Source organism: Epinephelus moara, chromosome 21, assembly GCF_006386435.1.
Source record: "Epinephelus moara isolate mb chromosome 21, YSFRI_EMoa_1.0, whole genome shotgun sequence".
Classification (NCBI taxonomy): domain Eukaryota; kingdom Metazoa; phylum Chordata; class Actinopteri; order Perciformes; family Serranidae; genus Epinephelus; species Epinephelus moara.
Window position 1 is genome coordinate 16,577,983 of NC_065526.1, and position 12,400 is coordinate 16,590,382.

The 12,400-nt window shown below is 41.5% G+C and overlaps 1 protein-coding gene across 1 annotated transcript; it reads left to right on the forward strand.

Moving 5' to 3' along the window:
* Positions 1-1,757: 1,757 nt before the first annotated feature.
* On the forward strand, positions 1,758-11,885 carry LOC126382672 (discoidin domain-containing receptor 2-like). Its single transcript, XM_050032678.1, has 12 exons — positions 1,758-1,855; positions 2,037-2,220; positions 2,684-2,924; positions 4,648-4,713; positions 5,253-5,386; positions 7,199-7,409; positions 7,508-7,731; positions 8,001-8,128; positions 8,389-8,607; positions 8,705-8,939; positions 9,970-10,119; positions 10,229-11,885. The coding sequence occupies exons 1-12, from the start codon at positions 1,791-1,793 to the stop codon at positions 10,361-10,363; spliced, it is 1,992 nt and encodes a 663-aa protein (XP_049888635.1). The 5' UTR covers positions 1,758-1,790; the 3' UTR covers positions 10,364-11,885.
* The last annotated feature ends 515 nt before the right edge of the window (positions 11,886-12,400 follow it).

Below are 12,400 nucleotides of genomic sequence, written 5' to 3' on the forward strand. Positions count from 1 at the left end.
TGAAAACTTATGACTATTAGTTTATGTCAGAGATTCACACAATTTATGTCAAAGGGGCAAATTAGGGCTGGGCAATATAACGACTATTTACAATATATCAAGATATTTCCAAATTTAGACTACACTGTTTATCGATATAAGGTCAAGTTGCTTTACATAACACATACCAGCATGCATCTCTCCTCTCTCAAACTGTCCCCCCCAGTCACTTACTCACAAGTTCTCAAGCAACACTCAGAGAGACACAGGGCTACTACTCTGTTTAATCTGTTAATTAGCCTACAGTGTCTGTATGTTGCATGTGCTACGGTAAATCAGTCTGTGAGATGAAATTAAATTACAGCAGCACACATGCAGTAGAGCGCTGTGCTGCTAGTTTGTGTGTGAGGTGGATCATAGCGCGTTGCTGTTCTTCTTGGTAGTTGTGCTTAGAAAATGCAACAATACAGACGTTTCATATAGAAGACGTATATAACGAGGACAAAGTGTCTCTCGCTCCTTCCCTCCCTCTGCCTCTCTGTTGGTGCTATGTGCATAAATATCAATATTCTCTTCAACGGTTCGCTTCAACGGCTGAGAGTAGGTCCGCTCCATTACTGCGCCGGCGTACACCTGTACTGCACCGAGTGGGCGGAGTCTGCGCAACATTTGATGGGAAATATTTGTCGACAAAATTATTTAAGAGTTCATTTTAAACTTTTTAAAATTACACCAAAGCACCAATAACACATCCATAAGATAATGTGATGTATCACACACTTATAATTCCCTTGCGCAAACACAAAACATAGGTTCCCCATGAAGGTTTTTTTTTTTAATTAAATTATATAAAATTACATTTTTTAGGTAGAGTTTGCCTTTGTATTAGGAAAAGGGTGCGCATTGTCCATGTAGGTGATCGGGGGCGTAAATATAGACAGTGCAGGCAGTGCAGTTGCGCTGGGGCCCGTGAGGTGTGGGGGCCCAGAGCCTTTCTAGTCACCTGACCACGCGCTTTTTACACTACCTATCACATTCACCCATTCACACACTGGTGGTGAAAGCTACCATACAAGGTGCCACCTGCTACTCGGTTTTTAACACACTCACACACTAATGGAAGAGCCACAGTGCACCAGAGCACCACTTAACATGTAATGGCGAGGGCCGGGAGAGCTGTTTTAATGGAGTGTAATCTGCAACCATGTAATTGTCAGCTGACAAAACAAACAACAATGTTGGCTAACAGGGCAAAAGACATGGTAGCTTTCCTAGCTGACAAACATCCGCCTACGGTAGCGTATGGTAGTTACAACGGGCCCCAGTGCAGGTCCAAAGTTGAGACACATAGCAATTTCTAAATGAATCTCTTACAGTAGTCTTCAGAATTTTAGGTGGTTTTTTTTTTTGGTAATCTGCCAAAAAGTGTCCGACATTTCCTAAAACCACCCGAGTGCAGGGCAACTAGTGGCACCTTACAGGTGTCGCTGGAATTACACTCTGTAATCGCTGCCAATGCTGTTAGCTAAAATGAGCAATTTCAGCGGACAACCCGCAACTACATTTCTCAATCAAATGCTAGCTCCCTACACAGTCATCAAAACCTCAAGTACCCCCGCTTTAAAATGTGTCTGGAGGGGGGACTTTAATAATTACCAAAGTCTGCAGTCTTTCTTTGTAACTTGTCAGATCCATTATAACTTCATAATAGTCCTCTGAGCATGCAGGGAGTAAATCAGTCACCATCTCTGACCTTTGACCTGCTCTCTGTAGATGGCCTGGTGTCTTATAGCATTCCAGATGGGCACCAAATGATCTACAGGGGCCTGGATGTCTACTTTAATGACTCTGTGTATGATGGAGCGTCGGCTGAAAGGTCTGGATTTTATTGCCTCAATTAGGGCTCATTATTATCGTTTTTGCTTACCTCGCAATTTTCTGATTTAAGATGTGATTTTTTTTTTTTAGTTGAAAAGGCAGTCATACATTAAAAAATCTCCACACTCCTCAATAAATTGCTGTGGTTTCTATCTTCATTTCATCCTTTCCTCCTCTAGACTGACAAAGGGTCTCGGCCAGCTGACAGATGGCACCTGGGGTCTGGACGACTTCCTCCACAGCCACATATACGGCATGTGGCCAGGGTATGACTACGTGGGCTGGAACAACAAGAGCCTCCCCAAAGGTTACGTGGAGATGATCTTTGAGTTCGACCACGTCCGAAACTTCACTTCCATGAAGGTGAGGAGGAGTAGGTGCAGCAGCAGCAGCGGGGGGGGAGAACTTTACTTGACAGCTTAATGGTGAAAAAGTGGAATATTTTTTAAATTGCTGAGCCGACAGTACGCCGAACTGCATCATGCTGGGCAAGCACCCATCTTCTAGATCTGCTGCAGATTTTATTGAGACATAAAATGTATAAATTGGTCCAAAATAGCCTCGCAGTGTGAATATTACATTCTCTGTATAATTATCCTATTTGTCATGGGTACGTGCTGTGGCCAGAGATCGGAGATAATGTTTTGCAGCTACAGCACTACAAGACAGATTAGTCATCACTACACCTGCTCCTGCTTCATCCATCCACCTCATCATGATCACAGATAGAGAAGAAATGCAAATTCCTTCTAAACATTAACAGGATTATGGAGTATTTATACTACGAGACATGACTTAGTTACACACCCCACCTCCACCTCCGCAGGTTCACTGTAATAACATGTTCAGCCGAGGGGTGAGGATGTTCAGACAGGCCACCTGTTACTTCCGGTCAGGATCAGACTGGGAGGCCGACCCAGTGACCTTCAGGCCTACTGTCGACCGCGTGAGCCAAAGTGCCCGTTTCATCACCGTGCCCCTCGGGGACCGCACAGCCAGCGCCATCAAATGCCGTTTCCACTTCAGTGACCTTTGGATGCTGTTCAGTGAGGTGGCCTTCCAGTCAGGTAAGATGGGATCTTAGCCAGCAAGTGCCTCCTTAGAAAAATGGATTCGATTAAGTATCCCGTGCTCTTTGAATGTTGACTCTTGAAAGGAATACTTCACCCACTAAATCATTTGTATGTCAATTACTCACCCTGTGTTACGTTGAAATCTTAAAGAAAACTTTCTGGCATACCTTCACGATGAACGAATTATCCAAAAACATCCAAAAAGACTCCTGATGAATTGAAGTCATGGAGGCCACGTTTAACAATAGCAAAACTATAGCAATTGCCCTAATAGTTGTGAAGACGGAAGAAGTATTAAGTGCAAAAATCCACGTAAAGAGCAAATTTTGAGTTATTTAAAGGGAGGTCGTCACCATGTATCTGTTGTGGCAGTTCAACTTAGGACCCAAATCCAAACACAACCAGGGAACTGCAGGAGAGGCAGTTTATTGTAGTTTGAAGAAGCTGAAGGCTTGAATGAAATGATGGCTGAGGTGGGCAGGGAATGGCAAAGCAGAGCACTGGACATGGTGGGTTATGGTTGAGGCTGGCGTGGTGAACCTGAGACACAGACCAAAGTGTGAACTGACGTCCAAAGGCACAAAAAGACAAAGTGTCAGAAAACTAGAAGCTGGCCTTGATGTCCGTACTGCAGAGGAGACTGAACGATCTGGCAGAGTCTGGATGTCTGAGCTGGGGTTTATACTGCAGTGGCTTGATTGTCGATGAGGTTCAGGTGTGCAGGTTCAGCAGCTGCTGGCACTCAGGAGGATTGGCAGGAGGAGGGAACCAGAACGCCACGCCCAGTAAAAATAAAAATGAGCAGCTTGGCAACCAGACCAGGCATCTAATTGAGACAGGCCTTTATTTGTCAAAAAGTGTAGCCACAGCTGCCTAGTAAAAAAGACTGGGGGTTCGATTGAAGTTTTACAGTACGCATCTTCACTTGCTTTAACCTAACCTACGTAACTTTACGTTGAGTACGAAACATGTTGACACCCAACCATGTTTCTTTACCACACCTTACTCATGTAACTTTATGATGACGCCATTTGTGGGCTGTACTAATTCATTAAATATCGAGCTGTTGCATGAGGATACATTGAAGTAGTGCGCCTGGGCACCTATGTGCATTTAAACACTTGCCCAGGTGCATGACTCATCCGTGTGTGAGAACGTTTAAGTGTGGAAGTGTCTTGGGGTTGTCGGTGGCTTAGTGGATAGAGCAGGCGGCCCACGTACAAAGGCACTGTCCTTGCTGCAGCAGCTGCGGGCTTGACTCCAGCCTGCAGCCCTTTGCTGCGTGTCATTCCCTCTCTCTCTCCCCCCCCTTCACACTACACTGTCCTGTCAATTCAAGGCATAAAAACCCAAAAAATAATCTTTAAAAAAAAGTGTGAAAGTGTCTGAAACAGAAGGTTTTGGCGAAAATCCATGTGTTTATACTACACGAGTTGTGTGAGAGTTTGTGAACTTGACATAGTTTTGCTGTTGTTAAACGCAGCCTCCTTTTACTCCAATTTATCAATATTTTTTTTCCATTTTTTGGATTCTCCATTCACTGTGGAGGCAGGCAAGCAAAACAAGGTTTCCTTCATGAATTCAAGGTAACATGAGGTGCATAACTGATCTACAAATGATCATTTGTGGGTGAAGTATTACTTTAACTGCCAGTAACTACCTCCTGCCTGACCTTACATCCTTCAGCTTTGTCCATGTCTTCTTCTTTCTCTCACAGGCTCAGCAGTGTACAACACATCTCTGTCCCCTCGCAAACACGGACACCCCACAAACGCGCTGCCAGGTCAGTAGTCAAACCTTTTATGATCTCTATTTTCTTTAAGTACTGGTTGGGATTTTATTGAAGTGACAGTCATGCAGGGGAGAAAAATGAGAGTGCAGGCTGGTTTGATATATGGCTGCTGGGAAGTGATGTGGTAAACAAAATATAGGTTGAGTATAATCTTCTGTCAACCACAAATATAATCAGAAAACTATTTATATTTAGAAGACCGTTCATTTATGCTTTGTCTTAGTCAAGCTTGGATTGGTGTTTTACATCTCACTGTGATATATAGGGATTTATTTCAGTGTAAAGGTGCAGGTAATTGCACAGTTTCAAGGTACCTAAAATGTTTTCTGGTTAAACAGTGCCCCCTGCTGATAGCATCAGGAATAACTCATTGAAATAAATGTCACCTCTAACTGTAGCTGTGATAATTCATGAGGGGGATTCTGCAATGAGATTCTAATTAGTATGGGATGTACTTTGATAGGAACTTGAGCTGTGATGATTAAATCAAATCCACCTCGACTCACAACTGTCATCTGGTTTGTTAGCAGATGATCCCACTCATAAAGTGGACGACAGCAACACCAGGATCCTGATTGGCTGCTTGGTGGCTATCATCGCCATCCTATTGGCTATCATCGTCATCATCCTGTGGAGGCAGGTCTGGCAAAAGATGCTTGAAAAGGTGAGAGGAGAGTGTGTTTGTTTTGTAAGAGCATATTCTTGTCTGATCATCAGTGGTTCGTTCGTAGTGAGCAAATCGTACCCACATGTGCATCATCAGTATACAAAGGAAAAGAAGAGGTCGTCTACACAATAGAAAATTACAAGCAGCCAAGACATTTAAAGATAATAAAGAAAGGACAGTCACCCACACAGGACGTACTGCATGGGATACACAGTTTGAAACATTTTTATGTTTTTAAATACACATTTTTCTTGCACATACAATATAGAGAACATACATAAGGCAAAACACATCTTTAGGTAATCTAGGTTTTGTTTTGGCAAGGAGAAATATCATCAGAGAGGACTTAAAAATAAAATACTGTTTTATATCTATTGATTTTATAAGACCAACTGCAGTCTCACAGCAATTCATTTCAGGCAGGCCATGCCATCAGCAACCTATCATATAGTGGTATTAGAAAAGTTTCAGAAGTCAGTTTGGAGAAAAAAATAACTTGAAACAACATGAAAACTTTTGGATTCAACAATATACAGAAGCCCGTTTATGCCAGTGTGATTAAAAATAAGATCCTGTAATTCATTGTAATTAGACTTTATCAAAATGACTTAATATCTCAAAATAATTAGAAACTATATAAAAAATTAGTGTATATTTCTAGATAATGATTTAGTATTTCAAATAATTTGGAGCACTCTCTCTTGAAAAGAAAAAAGATTTAGTATCTCAATATAATAAGTGTCTCAAAATAATGAGAAACTTTCTTAAGACTGAGAATCTTTCCCGAAGTAATGAGGTAGTACTTTTTTTTTTTAAAAGAGAAGCTTTCTTAAAATAACAAAAATCCTTCTAAAAATGAGAAACTTTCTCAAAACAGTGAGAATCTCTCTAAATTTATGAGAAATTTTTATGAATAATGAAAAACGTTCTCAAAATAATAAGAAACTTTCTTAAAGGGGTGCTGGTGGCTTAGTGGTAGAGCAGGCGCCCCATGTACAAGGCTGTTGCCACAGCAGCCCGGGTTCGACTCCAGTCTGTGGCCCTTTGCTGCATGTCACTCCCTCTCTCTCTCCCCCCTCACGCTTGTCTGTCCTATACATTAAAGGCTAAAAAGCCCTAAAAAATATCTTAAAAAGAAACTTTCTTAAAACAATGAGAAACTTTCTAAAAACAATGAGAAACTTCCTCAAAATAATTTGAACCTTTCTTAAAAGAAATGAGAAACTTTCTCAAAATAATTTGAAACTCTTAAAATAATTAGAAACTTTCTAAAAACAATGAGAAACTTTCTTAAAATATTCGAAACTTTCTAAAAACAATGAGAAACTTTCTTAAAATAATTCGAAACTTTCTAAAAACAATGAGAAACTTTCTCAAAATAATTTGAACCTTTCTTAAAAGAAATGAGAAACTTTCTCAAAATAATTCGAAACTCTTAAAATAATTCGAAACTTTCTAAAAACAATGAGAAACTTTCTTAAAATAATTCGAAACTTTCTTAAAACAATGTGAAACTTTCTCAAAATAATGAGAAACTTTTTAAAAAAATAATGAGTTAGTATCTTAGAATAATGTAAAACCTTCTCAGAATTAATCATATTAACTTATTATTTTGAGATACTAGGTCATTATTTTTTAGAAAATGTCTCATAATGACTGACTGGATTTTTTTTTTTTTTTTCAACAGAAAGACTGACATGGACTTCCACAGGAAAAAAAACCCTGTAGTACATTATGTGTTTTTTATTGTGCACAGTGAATTGTTTGATTTTATCATTCTGTGTCATGTGATCTCACAAACTTCTTCAGGCATCTCGCCGCCTGCTGGACGATGAACTCACAGCTCGCCTTGCGGTCCAGACCCAGGCCTTCTCCTCCCACCACTCCTCTCTGTCCAGCGAGAGCGTCTCCACCACCAACTCCACCTATGAGAGAATCTTCCCCCTCTGCTCCGACTACCAGGAGCCCTCACGCCTTATCAGGAAACTACCCGAGTTCGCTCAGTCCACAGAACACCTCGGTAAGATTGCAAAAACATGATGCAATAAATACTGTGTGGGTCGGCTGTAGCTGTAGCTTCTGTATTGTGTGTGTTTGTGTGTGTGTGCACCACATCAGGACCAAGCACCTCCTGTAGAGCCCTGGGAACCAGCAGCTCAGACGGGGCCCCCCACTACGCCGAGGCGGACATCATCAGCCTGCAGGAGTCCTCAGACAGCAGCAGCAACTCCATCACAGCTGTCAACATGAATCTGTTCGCTGGCACCGATTCATCCATGAGAGAGTTCCCAAGACACAAGCTCACCTTCAAGGAGAAGCTGGGAGAGGGCCAGTTTGGAGAAGTATGTTCTCTTTTGTGGCTCTAATGTTTGCTGGCATTGATTCAGTACTTTCAATATATTAGATCCATCGGGCTGCCCTCTTATGCCTCTCATATTCAAGCCTGAATGATAGTTATTGCTGTGTGGTAAAAGCACGAGTGTGAAACGCAATGACGATACGGCACATGCTGACAAATAGGCAACACTTAGTGGTATTAAACAGAGTTAAACAGATGGTTTCAAGTGGTGCCAAGTGGATGATGGACTGACAAAGTGCTTTTTTAAAACAGGTGCACTTGTGCGAGGCAGAGGGCATGCAGGACTTTTTGGACGAGGATTTGTCTATAGAGGGAAACAATGAGTCACCTCTGCTGGTCGCTGTGAAAACACTGCGGGAAGACGCCAACAAGAATGCAAGGTAACGGCAGGCGGAAAGTTTCTTTGTTTATCAAAAAGTGACAAAGGTGTACAGTAGGCTTAGTGGTATCAGGGCGATTGTGATTGGTTTACAAAAATACAAACAAACCAGGGCATTTTTTACGCAGCAGAGTTATAATGTGTGCTTCCAGACCTTTCTCTAGCACTAACACAGTACTGTGGAGACAGGTCTGGCTCTGCAAGACAATTCAGTCGTCAGTCAAGCAGTAAATTACAATATTTATCCCCGCCGTGCTGCAGGAACGACTTCCTGAAGGAGATCCGAATCATGTCTCGCCTGAGGGACCCCAACATTGTCCGTCTGCTGGCAGTGTGTGTGGACACAGACCCGCTGTGCATGATCACTGAGTACATGGAAAATGGAGACCTGAATCAGTTCCTGTGCAATCTCAGACTAAAAGAGGCCGTTGATGAGGACAAGACAGAACAGGAGGAAAAAGAAGAGAAGAGTATGGTCAGGTGGGCTCATATGTTGACATTAGATTGCGTTGATTATCTTGGATTAATATATACTATACTTATGCATTCTCTCTTTGTGGTCTCCTCTGCTCTTTAGCTACAGTCAGCTGATTGGCATGGCTGTGCAGATCGCCTCTGGTATGAAGTACTTGTCCTCTCTCAATTTCGTCCACCGCGATCTGGCGACCCGCAACTGCCTGGTGGGTAAGAACTACACCATCAAGATAGCCGATTTTGGCATGAGCCGGAACCTGTACAGAGGGGACTACTACAGGATCCAGGGCCGGGCCGTCCTGCCTATTCGCTGGATGTCCTGGGAGAGCATCTTACTGGTGAGTGCTGTGTGAAGCTGGGGAGGCCCAGAAGAATACATAAGTGCCCCCATTATTCTTGCTGTGTTAGAAAACATTTGTATATAGAGATATCTGTAGAGATGTCTGCTTTCTCTCCAATATAATGGAACTACATGGCACTTGGCTTGTGGTGCTCAAAGCGCCAAAAGAAAATACATTTGAAAACTCAGCACCAATGTCTCTTTCCAGAAATCATGACCTGGTTACTCAAGATAATCCGCAGTCCTTGTTGTGAGCAAACTACATTCGCCAACTGTATCAGTGCACAGAAGGAAGTGTGCATCTACTCATGGACGAGAGGCTTGGAGGAATACAATCATAGAAAGCACAAACCACACATTAAATTTGATCCCCAAATACCAGAAAACAGAAAATGATTGTAGGAGGAAACAACGAAAATTAAGTCAAATCTAAAGGGTAAAATCAAAAGCATATCCATTAAGTTCTCCTAGTTGCAGAAAACATTTTCTCAGGGTGTGTTAGTTTTTTCATTTATCACCATAAACTCGGTCATATTGCACTTAACAAAGAGTCAGAGGTACCTTAAGTTTGTTTTTACCCTCCTTTGGTTGCTAAGGTCTTTTGTGCAACAGTGTAGAGATTCCTTAAGTATAACACCAAGACAGGAAGAAAAACAGAAATACTTTCATGAACATTTCAAGGAAACCTTAAGTAGAAGACTTAAGGAAAATCTTAACTTTAGGTGTTTTGTGCAACCGGCCCCAGGATCTGATTTGTAATATGAAACTGCTTTATTCAGTGTTTTTAGTGGTTTAAATCTTCACATCTGTATGTTTTGGAGAGGAAGAGATCTCTGCAGATATTTTAGCTCCCATTCAAAAACTCCTGAACAATGAACACTGACAAAATCCTAACAGGGAGTTCACACTTGACACTCGGGAGAAGTTTCAGCTGGTTGCAATCTGCAATCCTCACCACTAGATGTCACTAAATCCCACATACCTCTTTGTCTGTGCTAGATTGTATTTAAATGTGTCTGTGCTCTCAGGGGAAATTCACCATGGCCAGTGACGTGTGGGCCTTCGGTGTGACTCTGTGGGAGATTCTGACTCTGTGTAAGAAGCAGCCCTACTCTCTGCTCTCTGACGAGCAGGTCATTGAAAACACAGGCGAGTTCTTCAGGGACCAGGGCAAGCAGGTGAGCATCGCACACCAGACCCATATCTGCCAAAATCTGCTGTAAATGCAGATTTACAGAGCCCTTTTCATCGTTTATCCCACATTAATATTTGGTCTCGTGCTCCCAGGTGTACCTGCCGAAGCCTCCCTGTTGTCCCGACAGAGTCTACAACGATCTCATGCTGAGCTGCTGGAGAAGAAACGCCAAGCAGAGGCCGAGCTTTCAGGAGATTCACACTCAGCTGATGGAGAGCCTGGCGTAGCAGATGGAACAGATGATTTCTCTCCGCCATGCACTGCCACATTTGTTCCCTTCAGTCTGGATTTATTTGGATTTAATTCGGAGTCAGAAACAAACCATCTAATGTTTCCCATTTGTCTTAAGCTGGCTTGCCACCATGGTGCTGTACATAATAAGATATGAGGAGACTTGAACAGAGCCTTATACTGTAGATACCATACACGTTAGCACTAGTCACATGGTGTACTCACTCCTCTGTGTATTTATTAATTTTTTTATTTCCTACGCTATGTCTATTTATAGAGCACTCTATGGTAATCCTAGGTTTATAAAGACAATTGTGAATATTTTTTCCATACATACATTTAACTCTGTTGCACATATTAGAGGATGTCAGAGCAGTTGTGTGACCTTTCATCAGGGTTCAAGCCCCACAGAGGCAGAGCCTAGTTTGTGTTGGTTTATTATTTATTATTTATCCTCTTTTGCCGTGAGATGAAATGAGCTAGAAACATGAAACCTGGTCCAATAACTGGAAATGATGCACGAATGCTTCCCAAGAAATATGACTCTCACCTGCCCTGTTTAGTTCGGTTCAGCCAAACTCAAGTTCGTTTGCCACCTAAGTACGGTTCGTTTGAACCAACTGCAGTCTCATTACACATTGTTTGGGTTAAACATGAGCATGTTACAGTCCTGGAGGATTATTAATGTGCACCTCCTCCTGTACTGCCTTAATATGCACATTCAGCACATCCAATGCATCAAAACATTGTTTTCTAGTTGGAGCCGCGCCTCGTTTTCAAACTGTATGGTTTGACTAAAATGAACAATGACAGCAATATAGTCCACGATGAGCAGCACTAAAATCAACCTGCGTAGTTGTCCCTCCATTGTGACATTAGAAAGTGTCACATTTATCTTGCAAGTGTACTCTTCTTCAACGTTTGGTTTACTTCCTGGATTTTTCCCACATGGAAATTCTGACCAATCAAGAGCAGCTTTCTCACACAAGGCATTTGATCTGGTCGGCTTGTAAATGCTGCCGTGAGAACACAAACCAGCTCTAGACAATTATACAACTTTGTGACAAAATCAGTCCCTGATTCAGACCAAAGCAAGACAGCTCTAGTTTTGAAAGTACCCTAATAGGCCACATGATGGCGTTGTAATTAACGTCCAAAAATGCAATTTTGGAAAGGCTTCACACCATAACACTTAACTTGACATTTGGCACAAATATCAGGCTCAATGTGCCCTTTAAAAAAATACCTTGGTTTTTTTTTTGGTGCCAAGAAAGAGCTTGAACCCAGAATTCCCACTGGCTGCTAAATTAAATGTTTATAGTTTTGCTTTTTATTTTTAAGGTGAATCAATGACATTGTAATTGTCCAGATGAGACAGATGTTTTTACTCCGCAGCAGTTCACTGAGATGTTTTATGACTGTTTGCAGGAATAAATTAATTGTATGTATATTGCTGAATAGCAGCATGAGAACAAACCAACCAAAGATCCCTGTAAATAAAGAAAAGTGAACATTTACTATGTTTTTTCACTTTCCTTATTATTTTTTCACAGACTTGACTTATTAGCAGTGGTGGAAAGTAACTAAATCATTTTTTAAAGTATTGTACTTAAGTACAGTTTTGAGGTATATCCATTTTTCTTCTTCTTCTAGATTATATCACAGGATAATTTACACAGCAGTAAATAAAGTACTTAAAATAAGCTCTGCTTTACCAGCTGCAACATTAAAATGATGCACACACTGATGCATCAGTTATAGTCCAATCATAATGCTCTTTGAAATGAGCCATTCTGCATACTGAGTATTTTTGCTCTTGGTACCTGAAGTGTATTTTTATGCTGGTATTTTTGTACCTCTACTTCTCAGTGTAGCCTGTGAGTCTGGAGAAAGACTTGATATTTGAACACCCAAATAAATACACCTCTCCCATCAGTGCTCCTTCAGAAGCTCTGGCACTATCTCTGATGTTACTTACGTTAGATTACTATCATGGTGTAGCTCTGTTCCTCGTGGGCGAGGACATGGAAGAG